General features: G+C 49.6%; 1 protein-coding gene across 2 annotated transcripts in view; it reads left to right on the top strand.

The window, feature by feature from the left end:
• ITGA9 (integrin subunit alpha 9) overlaps positions 1-21,256 on the top strand; it is a 338,515-nt gene that overhangs the window by 73,398 nt on the left and 243,861 nt on the right. For both annotated transcript variants that reach the window (XM_057705604.1, XM_057705605.1), the window contains exons 14-15: positions 1,642-1,796; positions 11,400-11,560. In XM_057705604.1, coding sequence (XP_057561587.1) covers positions 1,642-1,796; positions 11,400-11,560 — 316 coding nt within the window. The remainder of the gene's footprint in view (positions 1-1,641; positions 1,797-11,399; positions 11,561-21,256) is intronic.

The raw sequence follows: 21,256 nt of genomic DNA, 5'->3' as shown, positions 1-21,256 counted from the left end.
AAAGTATTGAGTAGCGTTCCCTGTACTATACAGTAGGTCCTTATTAGTTATCTACTTTGAATATAGTAGTGTGCATGTCCATCCCAATCTCCCAATTTATCCTCCCCACCCCCCGCCACTTTCCCCCTGGTAACCGTACGTGAGTTTGTTTTCTACATCTGTTATTCTATTTCTGCTTTGTAAATGAGCTCATTTAACAAGGGTTTTTGAACACCTACTCTCCTGGAAATATCAGGATGAACTCACCAGGATTCCCCCTCCTTGGAGGGCCTACAGGCTGGTGGGGCGGGTTTGGAAATGGACAGTGACCTTAGCTCGGAGGTGAGGTGAGGTGTGGACACAGTGCCGGGAACACAGAGAGGAAGCCATCCCAATGCCGGGGGTGCGAAGGAACCCTCGAGCATTTTCTAAGGATGAATCCAGAAGGAAGTTGGAAAACCGGATATTGGATTTCTTCCAGGCACTGCTGTTGTCTGGCTTCGTTAGACCTACAGCTGGATCTGCTCTGGGATCCTGCAGTTCCTTTCTACCTGTCACAGCTGTTCCTCTCTTGACCCACGTCTCAAGGCAGTGCTGGTGGTAGTGAAATCCCCTAAGCCCATCTGGACTCACCGCTTCCTTTTTCCGCTGAGGTTTTCCTTAATGCTTTCTTTTCTCAGAGTTGGTGTGGGTCCTGGTTTCCATTTGGCTTGTCTGCCTGGATGCTCTTTGCGGGATCACTGAACACAAGTGAGGTCATTGTTCTCAAGCTGCTAACGCCCCTTAATCTTGTTATGTCACCCTAGCGGTGTGAAGGCCGAGACTCCTTGGAGGTAAAAGGGTCTCTTTGTGAGGCCTGGAGGGGAGAAGGTTAAGCCACAGCTTCGGTGAACCGGCCCTCAGCAGATGTTTGCAGCGAGAGCAGAATGGTGTGATTCCCTCTCCGCTTCTGGTGGGGAGCCCCTGGGGAGTCCCCAGAAGGCCAGCCATGATGTTGTCCATCCCTCAAGCACTGCGGGGTTGTCCCTGTTGTTGATAGGAGTGTGGAAGTTTATTGGGTTTCGCTTGGTCCCGCCACTGGGCGGGTTGATTTCTTCAGCTCTGAAGTGCTTTGCTGTTACCAGCTGGGACTCCATTCGTCAAAGTCTTTTAAAAAATTACTTAGTGAATTGATGGGAGTAAATGAAGAGAGGAGGTTTGACCCACTGGACGGGACTTTGCCGTTCATGCTTGTAATGGCAGTAAATGCTTTGGGGGATTCCTGCTCGTGCATCTATTTCTTGAGTCATGGCATCCCCTATAGGGACGCCTCTTAAATCTATTCCTATCTTCCTAATAAAATGGAAATCAGAACTGAACTGGTGAAATTTTAAATAACCTCTCAGCATCTGGTGGTTCATTTATGGCTTCAACCAGATGAGTTTTACTAACTACTACCTTGCCTTTATTCTTGCTAAGATAACCATTCGTTTTTTGGGAAATAAGCTGAGAAGCTGGAGAAAAGGGGTTTGCAGAGCACCCTGGCCATTGTCTCTCCGGGTAGTTCACACTTTAATGAGAGGCTGGGCCGAAGCCCTGGGATTTGTCTTGTCAGTTTAATTCTCATTTGGCTCTGAGAGCTGCTTTTCACCATGACTGAGTTGCCTTCCTCTTGACCTGTAGGGCGAGACCCGTCATCACGGTGGATGTCTCCATCTTCCTCCCCACCTCCATCAACATCACAGCACCCCAGTGTCACGACGGCCAGCAGCCTGTGAACTGCCTGAATGTCACTGCCTGCTTTAGCTTCCATGGCAAGCACGTTCCGGGAGAAATAGGTAAGGAGCCCCCAAGTCAGGACTCAGCATAGCCACCTTAGCTGGAGTGGGCTTGCGGGACCGTGGGCAGCCGGGGGGATGTTTCTGGGCTTCCCTCCCGCTGTGCATCCCAGCTGGTTTTGCAGGCAGCAGGCCCACAGGCTAGATACCCTTTTCCCTGAGGTTCCCCCTATTCTCCTCTTACCATTATTTTTCCAGTTCAGTGCAATCTCCAGCTCTCAGACAAATAATAAGTGGGTGAGTCAAAAATTATCCGCACTCTGGCGGTAGCATTTATAGAAGTTTTAATATAACCAGAGTGTGGATAATTTTTGACTCACCTTTATATTTGACTGAAACATCCTTTCTCCAAATGTCCATGGACTAGACTGAAACCTCACTGGGCCATGTGTGGGTTTGGTGGTGGGGCTTGTGGAAATATAGTGAGTAGCCTGGCCCTTCTGGAACATTCCATGCAATTAAAAAAAAGAAGTGGTGGGACTTTGGAGGCTCTCCTTTGAGCTTGCAACACCAGCCAGATGTCAGGGGCTTGTGCTCTTTACTGTGGAATCGGAGACAGAGGATGGGTGGTGGGATTAGGATGCTTAGTTTTACAAAGGCTCAGGCTTCCAAAAGGCGGGGAACTGCTTTGGTAGCTTCAGATGATGGAGAAGAGGCAGGCGAACCCTGGCCAGTGGCAGCCATCCCTGCCGTTTCTCTGACTGGGGGAGGTGGACTTGTTGGCCCAGCTCCAGAGACTGGGCCAAGCCCTGGAATAAGGTAGGATCAGTGTGGATTAGAAATCAGAGTGTGTGATCACCTGAAGGAAATGAATCTGGAGCAGCTGTGCAGATTAAAAGGTCCTTTGTTTTAACTTGAAATACTGATTAAATAATAGAAAGTAGAGTTCCAGGAAAATGAAAAAAAAAAAAAAAAAAAAAAACAACAAAACCCACCACCATTAAGGACCTAGATTTGTTGAATTTCTTAGACATTTTTAGTGTCATGAGTGTCTCCCCTTCCTCCTCACTGTGTAGTCCTTGGATGTCTCAGCATCTCCTGGGAGCTTGTTAGAAATGGAGAATCAGAGGCCCCGCTCTGGACCTCTGAACCAGAGTCTGCATTCAGCAAGATCCCCGCGAGGTGCTGGTACACATTTAAGTTTGAGAAGCTCTGCTCTGCAGCACATGTGTGTGGGCGCCCAGGCATGCAGAGCACACGTGCACATACTAGTCCATTTCTCAGCTACACCTTGAATGCTCTACTGTATTTACCAGTATGCTGATGCTTCTAGGCTGTTTCATTGGGCATTTCTCTTGATCTTCAGGTGGATTGAATAAGCTCAACAATGAAACCTCATGTTTTTTGTATGGGTTTTTGAAAAAAGAACTTAGAAATTTCAAAATTGAATATAAACTTACTGTGAACTTGGAACTTGGTTAGTGAGAGAGGACTAATATACTTTTTGTGTGCAACCCAGTGAAAAAAAATACTTGGTCCGGATCATACAGCTCTTGGTTAAGCCAAGAGTTGAATTCTGGTCTGATGATACTATTGCTTTCCAAACAACTGCTTTCCAAAAACGATTTCCTACCCCCTCCCTAATTGTTTAAGGCACCACAGTCTTTAGGAAAAAAGTGTTCTGATGGTCTTGGGACTCATATATCCTCTGCCTAATTAGATGGTGTATCCTTTATCAAATACCAATTTGTGATGTAGCTGAACTCCATTAAAAAACATTTTAAAAGAACTGTTGAGTTGAAGATTACTTCTGGTGTGCTTAAAAATAAGCAGAACTATTCTAGAACTCTAAGAAAAACAAGCAATTAATAGTTGATGTGTGGGTTCATTTGATAAATATTTATTGTGCGCCTGCACGGGCCAGCCGTGTCCTCGTGGAGCTTTTAATGGGAATTAGAAAGAGTTTCTATTTTGATCCTGAAGCTGCATATACAGTTTTCAGACTCATTAACTGCATCACTGTGGTGGTGAAAATGGAGGTAAGTTGGTAGAGCAGGAATAGAGGAGAAGAAACCAAGATGCAAATTTTGAACAAGAGTAATTTCAGAGCATATGAGGTCAGCAAACACTGATTCCTAGGTTCAGGGGCTGAGCCAGGAGGAGATGTGGGTATCTCCTCACGCGGCTCCCCCCACAAGTGGCTCCTTCTGGAGCCCCAGTCATTGACCCCAGTCATCGGGGCCCCTTTCATTGCCTCTGGTCACTGGGGACTCTTTCCTCGACTCCAGTCATTGAGGCCCCTTTCATTGACCTCCAGGCAGAATTATAATTAAGGTCTAGGCTAGCGTGGCGCTTCAGTACTGGGATATGATGGAAGAGACAGGCTGTCGGATAACATCCAGTATTGCCTCCATGGGCAGCAACCTGGCTAATGTCCACTTTAGGGTGTGGAACGTTGATCAGGAGCGCCTGCCCCAGGACGGGTGACTTCCTTACCCTCCATCTGCCGCATGGGTTCGTTGATGAAATCAGACATTCCTTGACAGTCCAAGGGGATGTTTGCCCACATTTATTTAAGATTCGGGCTTAAAGGGGATGATAACTGGAGATGTTGGGTATTCATGGGGCAATGCAGGAAATTATCTATCCCTGGCATTTTCTGTCCCTTCCCTTGGCATTCAGGGAAATGAGCTCTATCTTAGTCTTCGCAGTAAAGGGAGACATGTAGAAATCTGCCCCTAAATGAGCTGGCAGGGGAATACAGAGAGTTTAAGGAGGGAACGATGGGAAGCCATGATGGTGTGATGGGGAATCAGGTGGAGGCGAAGTAGCTGTGTGGATCCAGATGTGGGCGGAGTGCAGCAAAGAAGCAGCCCCTTGGTTCTGCACCACCGGGAAGATCAGGTTCCCAGTTTGCAGATGCAGGAAGGATGGGAGCATCTTCAGCGCACAGACATCCTCTGCTCTCTTCCAGGCCCAGCAGCCAGCTCAGTGTCATCACCCAGGCCTCTGCATTGGGAGTCCAGGGCTGGAACTCCAGTTATGAGCCTTCTTCTCTCTCATTGCTGGCAGCTGCACAAGAACATGTCAGTGGTGGTTTTGGCCATGGCGTGCTTGGCGGGTGGGCATCTTCCGGGCACTTCTCAATGTCTGCATATCCAGGGCTGAGTCTGTCAGCAGAATGGCTGCATTTGGGCAAGGCAGCCTAGGCAGTGCAATAAAGAGGCGCCTGTGGTGTGCTAGGTACTTCTGAACAGTTGTCGGAAGTGACATATATCTGCTGGCATCTTTAGCTGCAGGGCCACCCTGGGGATGTTTGGGAGGGGAGCGGCATATCTCTTTGTTTTTTTTCTCTCCCTTGGGACCCGGTGGGGCTCAAGCATACCCACAGAGAAGGGACTCCTTTTGCCTCTTCGTTTTCTGCATTGATAATGGAAGAACCAAAACTCCCACTTGGTCACAGCACATTCAGTGCTAGCTGATGACCCAAGCCATTAGAGGGGCTGCTGTGGCTTCTGGCAATGCCGTGGGAACTGTAGAGGTTCTTTACAGGGGTGACTCTGCCTTGGCGCCCGGGACAGCCTGGCCAGGTCCATTCAGGAACATGGAAACCACGCCAGTTATTTTAACAGAGAGCATTTAATGTTTGGAATCAGTTAAGCAGGTCATGGAGGACCTGGAAGTCACTGCAGGGAGCAGCTACCACTCCTAGGTCTGCATCAGGGATCTCAAAGGTGGTTCCCAGACCAGCCACCACGGCAGTCCCTGGAATCTTGTTAGAAATGTGGATTCTGCCTGATTCGAAAACTCAGAGGGTGGGACCCAGCAACGTGTGTTAACAAGCCCGCAGCTGGCTTAGATTTGAGAATCTCTGGTCAAGGGGTACAAAGGGAAAAGGTTATACGTGGGGTGGACCACTTCCCTGGGGTCATCAGAACCTAGAAGCTTGGAGAAGGGACCTTGTAGACCCGGCATCTAAACCTCAGAAGAAGGGACACTGGCTGGTGCTGCTGGTACCTCTGAGGGGTGCAGTGAGGCTAGCTCTGGGGTGTGGGGGGAAAATGAAACGAGAATTAACTGCTGTTGGAAGCAGCCACCTTGGACACCTGTCGCTGGGTTAATAAGCTCATAGGAAGTCCCTTCCCCTCCTCCGGCCTTGCAGCCTTCCTCAAGCTCTCCATCTCAGCAGGGCCTCCCAGAGTGCCACCAGCAAGGCAGGAATGAGGTTCGCAGAGTCCCAGTCGCAGCTGAGCAGAGCAACAGCTTCTTAAACCCGTCTCAGGGAGGCTCATTCAATCCACAAATAGTTATTAAGTTCTGAAAGGTGCCAGACTGTGTCCCTCCTCGGGCACAGAGCATGGGACAGGCCAGGCAAGGTCCCTGCCCCCACGGAGCATGTGTGGTGGGCCCTGTGATCAGTCCTGGGAGGCAGACACCGTGCCCAAGTCAAACAGCCCGTAGGACACATTTATAACGTATTTCATCAAGCCGTTTAAAACAGGAGTTCGGCCCATCTCAGGTCTTATTCATCGTTATTCTTGGCCTGGGGAGCGGCGTGTGGCTGCTGGGAGCCTCCTGGCTGTCATAAGCAAGGCAGATGAAGGCCATGCCTGAGAGGCCTCTGCCTCTTACAGGCTGAGCCTGTACCTACTTGCTGGCCAGACTGAAGCCTAAATGCGCTTGTCAGTCTTTGGAGGCTGAGACTCAAGCTGCACTTCTGGACTCTCCCCAGAGCGCTAAAAGGAAACCAGGCAGGCTGAGCCCTACATGGTTGTATTCTGTTCTCTGACCCAGCGCCCCTGTGTTTCCGTGGCTCTCACCCAGGCTGGCAAAGCTGTGAGTGAGCAGGGGGGCTGCCCTGCCCCTGGACAAGCAGGAGAGCCCAGGTCCTGAGAAATGGCACCAAGGTCGTGCAAGCCAGTGGCAGAAATAGGGCTGACACCAGCAAGCTTTCCCCAGACCCCTCCTCTGGCCCTAAGGATGCATTTCTACTCCAGAGAGCATCTGCACACAGAGCACATTCCCTGAGCTCCTTCCGGTCTCTCGAGAAGCATGGAGCTGGGATGATGAGGCAAACCCCTGTTCTCTGAGGAGGGGGAGCCTCCTCGGACGACACGTCATTCCTGGGGGGGAGGGCGAGAAAATTGAGGAAGGTGGAAATAGCCTTTCTTCCCCCTCTCCTGGAAAACTCCAAGGGAAGCTCAGAGTAAGTCAAAGGAGGATTTATTAGTAGAATTTCACAGCTGCAATCGTGTTCCGATGGAGAATGGGAATGAATCAAAACTCTCTGGGAGCGACCAGAGCCGCATGGATGTGAGACAGCTGGCTCGAGGCTGGCCCGGGCCGGTGTGGGGGGCCCTGGGGAACCAGCTGGGGGGCAGGGAAAGGAGGAGTCTGGAAGCGTGACTCTGGGCCGATCAGCTTTTCCATCAGGATGACATCATTCGACATGGCAGGGACACAGGCTGCCAGAAGGAGAGCTGAGGACGTGAAGTGAAGTGCGCTGTCGGAGCAGGCCCTAATCAGAACCCGCGCCTCCCTGGGCCCGGCCGACTGGGCTGGGGGCGGCCGCCACAGCTCTGCCAGCCTGATGCTCCCACCCTCCCAGGGGGTGGGCTGCTGAGCCAAGGCAGCTATTAGGCTGCTTCTCTGGCGTCTCCTCTGCTTCCTGGGGGGAGGAGGGGAGTCCCTTCTGGACACACGTGGGGTGGGGGCTGTTTAAAACTCTTCCCAGCGAGCTCAGGGACTCAGGATGGTCTATACTTCTTCTTGCCGCTCTGGCAGCTACCTCCTCACTCAGGCTGGTTTTCCCATCATGGGTCTCTTGGTTTTGTTCTAGAAGAGAGATTTTGATAAGATGTTGACTTCTTTTTGTATAATTTAAAATGCCAAAGTAAATTTTAAATCAAGGAAAAGCACTGAGTAGGCAGTTCCAAAGATGAAATGTTTCCAAAATCATAGCACTTGATGAATTGGATAATTTGGCCTGATTGTATACTTTCTTGTTTTAGAAATATCTGGTAGGTGAGCGTGTTTGCATGTGTATATACCCTGCCCAGAGCAGAAGAGCAGTTGTGGTCTTCAGCTCAGCGTTACTAACGCTGAGCTGTTTCTCCCCTCCCATGAGTTGCAAGAGGGATATATTGGGCCAACGATTCTTGTTAGATGGGGTTTTGGAGGACTAAGCTTGATGTTTGTAAAGTATCCACACAGCTCTTGGCACACATGGAGGGTCGAATTCATTCTGTTTTCTGAACTTGCCCTATTTTAATTCACATTCTTACAGGAGCAGGGCCTGTGTCAAGGACTTGAGTGCACATTGTTGATCCAGGAGGGGATCCCAGGAAACATCAGTAGGTTTCATTAGACCATGAGACAGGAAGGGAAGGCAGCTGTATTAGTCAGGGTTCCCCAGAGAAACAGAACCAAGTGGGTGTGTATATATGGATATTATAGCTCAGAGGCAGTCTGGAAGCAGCATTTCTTCTTTTGGGGGGGACCTTGGTCTTTTTCTTTTAAGGCCTTCAACTGATTGGGTGAGGCCCACCCACATTCTGGCAGGTAATCTGCTTTATTCAAAGTCTACTGATTTAGGACTTCCTTGGTGGTGCAGTGGTTAAGAATCTGCCTGCCAATGTAGGGGACACGGGTTTGATCCCTGGTCCGGGAAGATCCCACATGCCTCGGAGCAACTAAGCCTGTGCACCACAACTACGAAGCCTGCACTCAAGAGCCCTCGAGCCATAACTGCTGAGCCCATGCACTGCAACTACTGAAGCCTACAAGCCCTAGAGCCTGTGCTTCACAACAAGAGAAGCCACTGCAATGAGAAGCCCATGCAATGCAATAAAGAGTAGCCCCTGCTCGCCACAACTAGAGAAAGCCCATCTGCAGCAATGAACACCCAACACAGCCAATAAAAAACAAATAAATACATTAAAAAAAGGTAGACTATCTTAAAAAAAAGATAGTCTATCTGATCAAGACTGATTTAAATGTCAGTCTTATCTAAAAAAATAACTTCATCGTGATATCCTCATGGGTGTTTGACCAAATATCTGGATACCGTGGGCTAGTCAGGTTGACTAGAAACCATCACAGCAGCCGGATAGAGGATGTGTTATTACACAAGTTACCACTGTAACAGGGTGGCTGGAGCAGAATCCTGCTGGGGAAGCCTGGGAGCCAGTGTGGGCTGCACCTCACGGTTACCCCACCCAAGGGACCAGGGAGCTGGGGTCATGCTTTCCTGAGAGCTGCCCCAGGGGCTTTAGTCCTTGGTGCTCCTGGCCTGCTGTGCCTATGGGTGGGGCCACCAAAGCCCTCGGGAAAGGAGGTGTTAGAAGTTGGGCTGGACAGCAGAGAAATGGTAAAAGCCAAGAGGATGTGGGTGGGGCCCTGATGCTGTCTGCTCTGTCTTCCTGTGTTCATCTCCACCCTGGCTTTCTCTGGGCTCAGCCATTCATTGCTGATGAGATGGTTCAAACCCGCTGTTCTCTCCATGGTCATGCCCACCCAGGGGAGGGCGGCCGTAGCGCTCTCACCTGGGAGGACGGCCAGGTCAGGGGCGGTAGAGGGGACCCTGCTCAGCTGCCGCCGCCACCGCATTGGTTACCCCCCACCAAGGTCTTCTGGCTCATCTTCCAGCAACACCCATCTCCAGTCCTGATCTTGCTAAATGGAACTTGGAAACTCACTTCATTTATGTTGTACTTATTCTTTCTTATTGTTTGGCTGTTGCTAGGGAAATTGTGACTAGGAGAAAGTAAATTAGCCGAAGTTCAGTTCCAGATCTCTATACTTGTTTTATTCTCCTGTCTGTGCATTCAAAAAATGTGAGTTTTTTGTCCAATAATGTAAAAAACGCACCAAGAACCACTGTGGTAGGAATAGCCCAACACTGGAGATGAGAAGAGTTCCAGATTCCGCCCTCTGGCCTGGAGCAAGTCTTGTTCCCTCTTGGGGCATCTGTTCCTCATCTGAAAAATGAGGGTCTTGATCTAGCTGGTCCCTAGGCTTGCCTGAAAGCTTTGGCATTCTACAAGTCCATCCCATTTCCTGCACTGTCGCCATCGGAGCAGGTGTGTCAGTCTTGTACAGGTTCCCATGTATTCTCTGTTGAAGTACTTTCCTGTGTGCATTCTTCTCTTCTCCATAATATCTCCTGGGATCATCCAGGTCTCAGGTACCTCCTGGTGACCTAGCCTTACCTTGGAAATCAGCTGTTTGCTGAAATAAATAAGCTGGGACAGACCTGCCCTTGGTGACCAGGAATCTGCCAACTTGGCCTGGCAAGGTCCCTGAGATGGCAGAGGCCCAGGAAAACGGTTAAATGCATCAAAAATATACCCTGTGGCAACTACAGAATGCCTGTCCAGGTCACTTTCCTCCTTCATACCTCCCCTCCTGGCTGATCCCTTTGATGTTATTAAAAGCCAGAGCCATCCCCATGGCCCCAGCTTTCACATACTTACATGCCGGCAGGCTTGAGGCTGAGTTTTGTTTTTTTTTTTTTGGTGCAAGAGCCCAGCTTCTAGGAGGCTGGTATGTGGAGCTGGGGCAGGGTCACCCACTTTCCCACTGCCCAGCAGTCTCAGCGGGTCGTTTTGGGGACAGAAGCTCCTTTTCTCTCATTTTAAAAATGCCATGTTCCCCTGAATCCACAAAGCAGCTAAAAAACAAAGTTTAAGTAAAAAAGTGTTACAGAGGGGCTGGCCTCTGAAACAGGGTTCTGTGGTACAGGAAAGCAGTGAAATGGGTCTGTTAATACCAAAGCCATATTTTCCTAAGAAAACACATTGTCTCATACTTACTGACAGACTGAAATAATGGAGGTGAAACCCTTCGGGTTTATCCAGTGTGTGTTCTCTCATGACCAAAGTCCCACGTTGTGTCACAGTAGGTTCTGCCATCTGGCATTACACCTTGAGGCACAGGAGATGAGGTTTCCTTTTTGGGGGGAGCACCCCAGTACAGACCCCACAGTGGTCATGGTTTTGTTGCACCAATAGGCACCATAAAAGTGGTCACTGGATGGCGGCCTGGGAATGAAGGCAGCTTCAGCCTCGCCTGCGTTTCCCTGAGTGAAAGCTCCATGAGGGCAGGGGGTTTGCCCACGTTGTTCTTTGATGTGTCCCCTGTACCTGTACAGTGCCCGGCTGAGTGGACCACACATGGCCATGGTCAGGTAGTTATAGTGGTTATAGAGCCTGATGCAACATCTGTGCAGTGAGTCAGAATTATTGGGTGATTCCTCCCTCATGTTGGGCGTTTCTTCATGGGAGTCAGTATTCCACACAGCCTTGGTTTCAGCAACTTTTTGTAATAATCTGAAGGTTTGCTGTGGTGCCTGCCTTTCAGGACACTAACCATTGACATGTATATTGGTGACTCAGTTGATAACTCATGAGGTTTAACATAAAGTGTGACGCCCAGAGCATCCGCAGGAAGACAAGGCTGTCCTGGTGTCTCTGGATTCTGGGGGCGCCCTGGCTGCATGCTTCTCGCTGGGATGCTGTTGATCAGGGCTGCCTCCCGTCAGTCCTCTGTGCAGCTGGGGGCTAGGTATGGTCTGAAGGGTGCTTGTGATCTTCCGAGGGGGTCTGGAGGGGGCCTTGTCACTGTGTCTGTCCTCACTGACATTTTGACCTTATTCATTGGCAGGCCTGAATTACGTTCTAACGGCTGATGTGGCCAAAAAAGAAAAAGGCCAGTTGCCCAGGGTCTATTTTGTGTTGCTGGGAGAGTCCGTGGGTCAGGTCTCAGAGAAGCTGCAGTTGGTTCACTTGGAGGAGACATGTCATCACTACATGGCCCACGTGAAGGTCAGTTCTTTTTATCCTCAAACTTTGATTTCTACAGATGTTCTTTTGGAACTGCTGGAAAATTTTATTGTGCATTACGTATGCTCTGACTTTTGAAATTTTATTTTACAAGGAGGAGAACATTCGTTTCTTCTTTTAAAGTTGGAGTTGGGCAGCTCTTATTGTGCTGGTCTTAGCCTCTGAGCAGGGTGGTGGTGGGCCAGGAGATCAGTGGTACTCTCCAGCCTTGCCTTACTCTTTTGGGATGTTTCTTGTCCTCTTCCCTCTATGAGGCTCAGTAGCCTTCTCAGAGGAGAGACACAGAAGCACATGCCTCTGAGTCAGCAGTGGTGCTGGATCACACTGTGCCTGATGCCTTCCTCAGTGATTCCCTACATATTAGCTTATAGTCACGGTTAAGATGTTTTACAACTGGTTTGATTGTTCTCTCTTGATTACTTCCTGTTTGTTTTAGGAGAGCATTTTATGGCCCCTTTCCCCCTCACTCTAAGTAAACTTTCAAAATGTTTTTCTTCTCTTGATATTATTTATTAAATATGCTTTGCTGCTAATTGAGGAGGCCAGGCTTTGGGTGGTTACAGAGAGGCCCTTGTGCAGGCAGATACTGTCAGGTTGGGAGTCTGGTGCCCACTGCTGCAGGAATGGCCAGTCACTGACCCCCAGGCAGAGACAGAGAGCACAGGAGGTGGAAGGACCCCCATGACCCAAGCCACATGATGGGTAAGATGAAGTGGGTTTTGGAGTCACACAGACCTGGTTTGTGTCCAGTTGGATGAGAATTTTGACTTCTCTGTGTCTTAGTTCCTACATCTCTAAAATACTCTCCTTGAAAGGTGGTTGTAGAATTAAACATTACATGATGACTATACTTAAAGGACCTTGCACAGAGTCTGCCTCACGGCAGGCACTCAGCATTGTCATCATTTGGTTGGACCACACGTAATTGCCAATATTCTAACATTCGTGACTTACAAAAATGGTGATTATATGTAGTTCAACCTATTATTTTTAGCCAGTGGCTTTTTGGATGGTAGCAAAAATAGACTACAGATTGGAGATGAAGTGTCCTTCTATTATTGTTGTTAGTGCCAGAGCAAGAGAATAACAGCTGCTTCTACATGCTTCTGGGTTGTAGATAGAGAAGTGCCCCACACATCCATGGCACTTTGGCCCAGAGCCTGAGTCCATGCCCCTGCGATGCTTTTCAGTGCGGCTGGGCTCTGTCGCCTGCCAGGACGCATGCAGGGGCCTGCCCAGACCAGCTGCCCTCAGGCCTCAGGGGTGAAGGCCATTTATAACGCAATGCATGCTCCTGTTAAGCCAACCCGCCCCTCTGGGTCTTAGATGACGTTGGCTCGTAAGCACCCTTGGGGATGTGAAACCATCATGTCAAACACTGCCAGGCCTTCAAATGCCTGCCCTTGGCGTCTCCACACTTCCTGGAGGTGGCAACTTCCCTTGGGTTTCTTTATGCTAGTCTCTTCCACAAATACTTTCCTTCTGGGCTCTTGTGACTTCTTGCTTTGACTGAGGGGTTACCCCTTCCTGTGTAGCTACCAGGGGTCTTGGCTGTTAGATAGGGCCACATAGAACCTGCAGGACTTTGCAAAGTGCACTCAGAAAAGAGCAATTATGAGGTGCAGGCCGGAGGCAGGGCTGTTTCTGTGGTGGTTTCTGAGGATTAACTGGGGAGGATCAGAGCTGCCCAAGGCTATTGGTCCTGCTATGTCCTGGTTGCCAGACTTAGCAAATAAAAATATGAGATTTCCAGTTGGAAGAATAACCTGACTGATATCCTTCCATCCCACAAGTGGCACTTCTCCCATCAATCAAAACATTGCTGACAGATGTAGAGAATGGACTTGAGGACACAGGGTTGGGGGAAGCGGGGACAGTGAGAGAGTAGCATTGACATATATACAGTACCAAATGTAAAATAGATAGCTAGAGGGAAGCTGCTGCATAGCACAGGGTGAGCAACTCGATGCTTGGTGATGACCTAGAGGGGTGGGATAGGGAGGGTGGGAGGGAGGCTCAAGAGGGAGGGGAAATGGGGACATATGTGTACATATAGCTGATTCACTTTGTTGTACAGCAGAAACTGGCACAACAGTGTAAAGCAATTATACTCCCATAAAGATGTGGGAAAAAAAAAACCCACTTCTGATAAAAAGAGAGATCGGGTGGTGGTCAGAAGAATTTCGAGGATGAGGGCAGGGCTCAGAAGCGCAGAGCTAGCACACACCTTTATGGGATTATGTGGGTCATTTTAGGGAAGAGCAAGGGAGCAGGGCTTCAGCAGGGCTTCTTGGACTTAGAAAAATTTGGATCTCATTATTGCTCGGCCATTTTCTCCTGCAAGGAGACCGGGGTGGTGGCACCCATCAGGAAGGCGCAGGCCTCTGAGGCCTTTATGGTTCAGAAGACGCTCAAGGTGGCTGACAATTTATAGCCACGTGGGAAGTTTTTCTACCAGGCGTTGTCTGTGTCCCCAGAGGACCCTGGGGACTGGCAGAGGGAGCCAGTGAAGGTGAATGTTCGCGGTGTGGCCCAGGCGGCCTGGCCTGTGGTTTCTCCAGTTGTGGGGAAACAGCTGTGAAGGCAGTGAGCCTTGTGTGGCCAAGGCAGGCAGCAATGCCGGGGGCAGGGAGTGGCAGCCTGGCCACCTCCCGGAGTGGGGCTGGGGGCTGGGGGCTCATCAGGGCGGCCGGGCACAAGAGCACAGAGCGGCCTCCTCCATGCGGCTGGCGCTGGGCTTTATGGACGGTGAAGGGAGAGAGAAAAGCATTCTCGCTGATCACACGCCATGTGGCAAGCAGACAGGGAGGCAGACGCTAGGGGCTGGGTGTGTTTTGTTTAGGCTATCTTTAGGTATTTTTTTCCTTTTTCCTTTAAGCCTATTCCAATCTTTTTTTCCCTTCTTCCTTTCTCCCCTGGACGTTTTCATTCCATATATGGCGATAAGTATCTCTATCATAGAACACTGCTCTGGCTGACACCTGCCGTCCAGGCTGGCTGCGTTGTCCCATGTTTTGTTCCATTCACAACCCTGGTGGGGCATCCCAGGGGGTTACCTCGTTTTATGATACACTGCTGGGGGTGCGGGTCCATTATCAAGGCCTCACTTGGTCAGCAGAGCTGAGGCCGTTCTAGCTGCTTCCTTGGCCTCTGTCCCTCACAGTCCGCAAGCCCCAGTTTGGAGGATGGGCCCCCTTCTACTAGTGGAGTGACCTGGAAACCTCTGTGGGTCCCCATGGTCATAGGTGAAAGCCCACACACCTCCCCTCAGCCTCAGGGCTCTCCACAACTTGGCTTCAGTTTACTTGTCCAGCTGCATTGCTGCATCCCATCGCACATGCCCTGGGCTCTTGTCAAGGTGCACTGACCCCTTGTCTCCTGGAATGTGTCCCTCAAGCTTCCTAGTCTTACTTCTTGTGCTCACCCCGCATCTCTGGCACTTGAGTCACCGGGGGCCCAGGTTTTGTCATATCTGTGTACAACCATGTACCACTTTCATGATTTTTGCATTTTTTGGTTTCAAACATGCACCACCTGCGATATTTTATTTCCTATTTTTTTTCTTTCAATCGGCCTTTTGCATCAAAATAATTTAAAACAGAAACCTTGTACACTCCTGTGAGCAGAACACCAGTTATTGCCTGCCAAAAGAGAAAGTAACTGTAAACATAGATACATTGAAGACACAACAATGTCATGGACTTCTAACTGGGCTTCATTATCTGCTGAAGTCTCTGAAGAAGCAGCCCGCTCTTGCTGTGTGTTAGAAGGGGAAGTTACAGAGTGCTGGGGAGGTACTAAAGACAGGCTGGCACCACACTGAACTTTCTCTCTGGTGCAATCAGAAGGACTAAATGAGTATTGACTGGGGAGAAACTTTCTAAATGTGTGGGTCCTTTTATAGAGCCCTGCCCGTGCGCCGTGGGAAACCACGCCATGAGCCCCGTCTGGGAAGCCCTGAGCCCTGGCCGGGAAGCCCTGAGCCCTGGCCATGCTCTGCTTTGAATGGCTGTACGTCCCCTCTCTTGCCTGCTGAAGGGTTACCTGTGTTTCAAGGCTCAGTCAGTCACCAGATCGTCACCATCCTCGGCCTGCTAATGTCCTCGGCCCTGGGGAGGCAGCCATCAGCTTCCTGTCCGCTCAGAGCTTGTTCCGTGCTGCCTGAGTCCCACTTTGGGAATGATAGGAGTGACATAAATGCTTGTCAGACCCAACCATCCTGAAGTGACTCATCAGGTCGGCTGGAGGGTGGGGTCACAGGTAGCGTCTGATCCGGGTGGGGCCTCTCACCACTCTTGGACCTCCGGCTGGGAGGTGATGGCGTGAGATGAGGGAGCGGAGGGTTTTGGATGCATGGCCGTGTCCCCTCATCACTCCGTCATCTTCTGGTCTCTGTATTTACCTGGATAGTACCTGTGGTTCATCTTCAAGTCCTGCACAGCCCCTTGAGAGAGCCAGCCCTTCATGAGGTCAGATGCTTATATCTGATGGCCAAACGAGAGCCTTTTCAGGAGTGGGGAAAGCAGGCGACAGCTTTAAGCCTGTACAGGGACAGTGCAGAAGCCCAGGCGAGGCTGAGCAGGGGGTCAGCTGCCTCACTCCCAACTGTGGGGCTCCACAGCCCCTGCAGAGGCCTCCAGAAAACCTTTGGTGAGCAGGATCACGTCAGACCCTGTCAGCGGAGCCAACAACGGGCTTAATGTTAAAAAGGAAAAAAAACGAACACAAAAACTCCACTCCACACCAGATGAGGAAATATGAAAGTACATTGGCTTCTCTGAGTAGCTGCAGATGTTCAGGAGGCTGTTCTCCTGTGTCACTGCAGGATTCTTCAAGGGAGCTGGAACCTTCAGCCCCTGCAGGGCCTAGCCTGGCAAAGTGTGGGCGGCACACTGGCCACCCGGCCGGTCTCGGAGGTCACGCCTTGGGCTCCACCCAGGTGTTGTCGTTTTTTTTCCCCATTTTCACAACCAAAAATATGCCTTAGGGCCAGCTTCCGTCACATGGTAGGTTGTGAGTTTGCGAAGTGTTTGAGTCCATCGAATGCCCATTTTCAGAGGTGTTGGAGGCTTTTCTTGCTTAAGAAAAGTTAAGGAAGGAAGATTAAGTTAGAGTAAAGAAGACCTCTGTGAGGAAGACAAGAAAGGAAAACAGCAGTTTTCTTCTTTATCTGGAAAGTAAAATGCTAGATCTCTTGATAAAATCTCTTATTAATCATCCTGATAAATCAATGAAATAACCAAGGGAAAAAAAAAAGCTGTAAGGTTTGGGGAAAAGGGATACAGACCTTAGATGTAGGAGGTCATCTTAAAACTTTTTTATTTTTAAATTGGCAATATACGCACATCGTTAAACATTTTTTTAAACTGTACTAAAAGGTATAAGAAGAAAGAACATTTTTTTAAACTGTACTAAAAGGTATAAGAAGAAAGAACATCTCTCAGTCCCCCATTTCTCTCCCAAAGGCATCTGTGGTTCCAATTTGTTGTGTGTCTTCCAAGAGCTTGTCAATTAATACGCAAAGCTGTGTTGTACGCCAGCGGCCGCATGCTGTGGTACACTGCTGTGCAGCTTGCTCTTTCCTTTTAAAGTGTCCAGCAGCAGAATGGGTCAGCAGGTTTTGGAAAGGCTGTGCGATGGAATACTACTCAGCAATAACAAAGAATGTACTGCAGATACGCACAGTAATGTGGGTGAATGCTGAAGTGTCACGCTAAGTGAAGGGAGCCAGACTCAAAAGGCTGCTACTGTGAGTCTATGGAAAAGACCAGCTCAAAAGACAGAAAGATCAGAGGTTTCCTGAGGCCAGGGCTGGGGTGGGGGGTGGCATCCGTGATTGGCTGCAGAGAGTCCGGAGGGAAGTTTTGGGGGTGATGGAAATATTCTAGCAGGATTGTGCTGGTGGTTATATGACTGAATACATTTATTAAAGCTCAACAAAAAGGTTGCAGGTGGACCATGCTTTAAGGGGAAGCTCTGGAGTTCAGTTGTAGACACTGAGTTTGAGGGGCCTATTAGATGGGGAAGTGGAGATGTGTATAGAGGAGTCTGCAGTTTGAGTAGTGGTCTGGGTTATAAGTATAAATTTGGGAGTCATTAGAATAGTGTTTAAAGCCATGAGATTTGATGAGCTCACCAAGGTAGAGAGAAAGAGAGAGAGAAAAGAGAAGAGGAGGGGAGGGGAGAGGAGGGAAGGGGAGAGTGTGTCTTCTTTCCATGCAGGAAGAAGGGGGAAGGGCTCTCGCCATCCCCTGATCTGAGCCACCCCCCCCTTTTTTTTGCTGCGTTGAGTCTTCGTTGCTGTGCGTGGGCTTTCTCTAGTTGTGGCAAGCGGGCGCTGCTCTTCTTTGTGGTGCGTGGGCTTCTCGTTGCGGTGGCTTCTCTTGTGGAGCACAGTCCCTAGGCTCGTGGGCTTCAGTAATTGCAGCACGCGGGCTCGGTCGTTGTGGCACGTGGGCTTAGTTGCTCTGCGGCATGTGGGATCAACCTGGAGCAGGGATCGAACCCGTGTCCCCTGCGTTGGCAGGTGAATTCTCAACCATGCATCGTCAGGGAAGCCCCTGAGGCCCTTTTAAAGAGCCTCCAATGATTTCTACTAACATCTCATTGACCATCCATGTTTTAAGGGAGGTTGGGAAATGTCCGTTTCAGCTGGACCCGACAAACCCGAAGTGTGTAGCGCTTTGCTTTCCAGTAGAGCTTTCTGTGATGCTGGACGTGTGCTGCGTCTGCGTTGTCCAGTAGGGTGGCCACTAACCACATGTGACTATTGAGAACTTGCAATGTGGTGAGTGAGGAACTTTTACTTTTATTTGATTTTAATTAAAGTTTAAATGTCAACCGCCGCATGTGGCTAGTGGCTACCACATTGGACAGTGCAGATTTCTAGTGGCTACCACATTGGACAGTGCAGATTTCTACTACGATAGAACAGAGTCTTCACAGGACATTGGTCACAAAAATCAAACAGCACAAGCCAAGTGGAAACATAAATAACTGGCTTGACGTCAAATTGACTGTTTCGCTTTGCACTTACGTGGATTAAAACCTGAGTTTCAAGAATGCCACAGAACATGGTCTCTCTCCAGGGTTCTTTTGGCGTGTTCGCACGCACACACACATGCATACACGTGTGCACGCACACATCTGTATGCACATACATGTTTCTGTAGGCCATAATCGTGGGGGGAGGGGAGCAGGATTAGGACAGAGAAGGTTGGATGCTTCACCTTGAGTTGATCATTTCAAGAGGGTTATAATCTTGCATCTGATGTTTTCAGTTTTCTTCTCTGTGTAAAAGGTGGCAGTATAGAGGATGGAGGTACAATTGCTGGGTCAGGAGGGAGGGCATTTTAAGATTTGAGTCATATCACAGAATTGCCTTGTAGGATGTAAAGACCCCCCCGCCCCCAATGCTCTTGCCAGTGCTGGGTGGAGAGATTCCTTTTCAACTTGCATTTGTGATGCACGTGAAGTATACACTTCCCGCTTGGGTGGTGAGGGCTGGGCTGGGCTGGCCTGAGCTGATCTGATCTGATCTGATCTGATCTGATCTGATCTGTGGTCAGCTACGGGGTCTCAGGCAAGTTGCTTCAGCTAGGTCTCTGAGCTTCCTCAGGTGACAATGGGAAGGATACCAACTTCCGAGGAGGGACCTGGTGAGCGCTGGGCCCCTTTTCCCTTCTCTTTAATCAGGAAATCTGTTATGCTTCCTGGCTGCCTCTGTGTTCAAAATGAATCAAGACTCATTTCATAGGTGTTTGGGGGATTAAAAAAAATGATTAGAAGCAGATGGTGAAAAGTAAATAGAAAGTATGGAGCAAACAAGAAATAAATGTGGGAGAACAACACTCTCAGCTGACATCCTCCTTCTCCACCTGGAACAGAGCAAGTCGGAGCCGCTGCGTCAATTTACAAGGGCTCCTCCAGCTTCAGTGTGTACGCTGGTCACCTGGGGACCTCGTTAAAAGCAGAGCCGATGCAGCAGGTCTGGGGTGAATTTCTATCCCGCTCCCCGGTGATGCCAATGCTGCTGGTCCACGGACCACACTCTGAGAAGCAAGGAGGGGGAGGAAGTAGATACCACGAGTTCCAGGTATTGAGTCCAAGGATGGAGACCACGGCCTGGCGCCTGCCTCGAGGGCCAGCCTCTCCCCTCATACTGACGGTGAGAGGTTCCCCACCAGAGACGTGGAACTGTGGTTCTCACGGCTACGCTCAGGCTTCCTTGTGACCTTGTGCAACCCCAGGGCTCAAGCCGATGCCTGGTTACAGAGGGCGTGTCCCTCATAGGAGGGCTGGTGAGGGCTGTGACTTATTCCACGTTCCCTCATTGCCTGTTGCTCGAGGGACAGTGTTGTCAGCAGTCAACTTACTGAACAGGACTTTTTTTTAGCATTTCTGTTTAACTTCATTGGAGTGTTCTGGGCATGACCAAGTCAGAAATCTTTCCCTTCCCCCAAAGACTAGGAGCTTCTTGAAGCACAAGCTCTTATTAAGCAGAATGATTATGAATTTTTTTTTTTGCCCCGTCTGTTGGGGCAAACAGAGAATGAGAAACCAACTTAGAGATCGCATAGGTTCTTCGTGCATTTGTGGGCAAATGCTGGTCATGTGCATTTCTTTTTTTCCCAGGCAGGTTACAGCGGGGCACCAGCCTCCTGGGTAACCTCGATTTTTGAGGACGGGAAGTTTGTTGGTTGTAGTGAGTATGGATGGCAGGAAGGGTCCTCTAACTCATGGACAGCCAGGGAAGCCCCTGCACTGAAGAAACCCAGCGGCTGCTTACAGGTGGCCTGTGGGGTTTTCTCGCAAGACAGACCTGGCCCCGTAACATTAGAATTGGATTAATGGTGGGTCCGAGGACAGATCTATCTCTATGCATCCCAGAAGTTTTGTGTGAAGAGGGTGACAGAAAATTGCTTCTTTTTCTAAATGCATTAGGGCTGTGTAAGTAACAGTGATAATAGCTGTCTTTTATTGAACATTGACTATGTGCTCATTGTTTTACATGCACATTTAGTTTTATAAGAACCCAATAATGTAATTATGAATATTACATATATAAATATGTAAATAAAATAGAACCCCATTTTAGAGTTGACGAATATGAGATTTAAAACATTTAATTTACTCAAGATCTCACAACTGGTCAGCAGCAAAGTCTTGGGTTTGAATCCTATCTGGCAACTAAATAGTTCTGTGACCTTGAACAAAGTATGTCATCTTAGCACCGTGGCCCACCAGAAGTGGTGGTTACTGTCCGAGAACGCCCTGGCTCTGCAGGACCTGTCTGCGGGTGAGGGGGCGCTTGGTTCCCCGTGCTGGTTGGAGAACTCGACTCACAGCTGCTCCTGCATACGTGCACGTGCACTGCCTGTGCTCTGTGGCTGGAGGGAAGGTCAGGAGTGGGCCGGTGAGCCCAGAGCAGGCCGGGGGCCTGGGGCTGTGGAGGGTCTCTTTCCTGCTCTTTGGTCTTCCCGGTCTTTTTTTGGCCTCAACTATTTAAAAAATAAATGTCATTTATCCCCTTTTTGAGGATCTTGAAGTCTGGTTCATGTATTCAGCCCCTCAGCATGCGTTGGGTTCCGGCTTGGCTGGGTGCGGGGAAAATGAAGATGAAAACACCCAGGCCAGCCTTTGAGAATGGTTTCACCCCTGCCTTTGGGGCACCGTCGC

The sequence above is a fragment of the Hippopotamus amphibius genome, chromosome 13 (assembly GCF_030028045.1).
Source record: "Hippopotamus amphibius kiboko isolate mHipAmp2 chromosome 13, mHipAmp2.hap2, whole genome shotgun sequence".
NCBI classification, from domain to species: Eukaryota; Metazoa; Chordata; class Mammalia; order Artiodactyla; family Hippopotamidae; genus Hippopotamus; species Hippopotamus amphibius.
The sequence above is the reverse complement of the archived record's forward strand: the minus strand, read 5'-3'. Positions and strand labels throughout refer to the sequence as shown.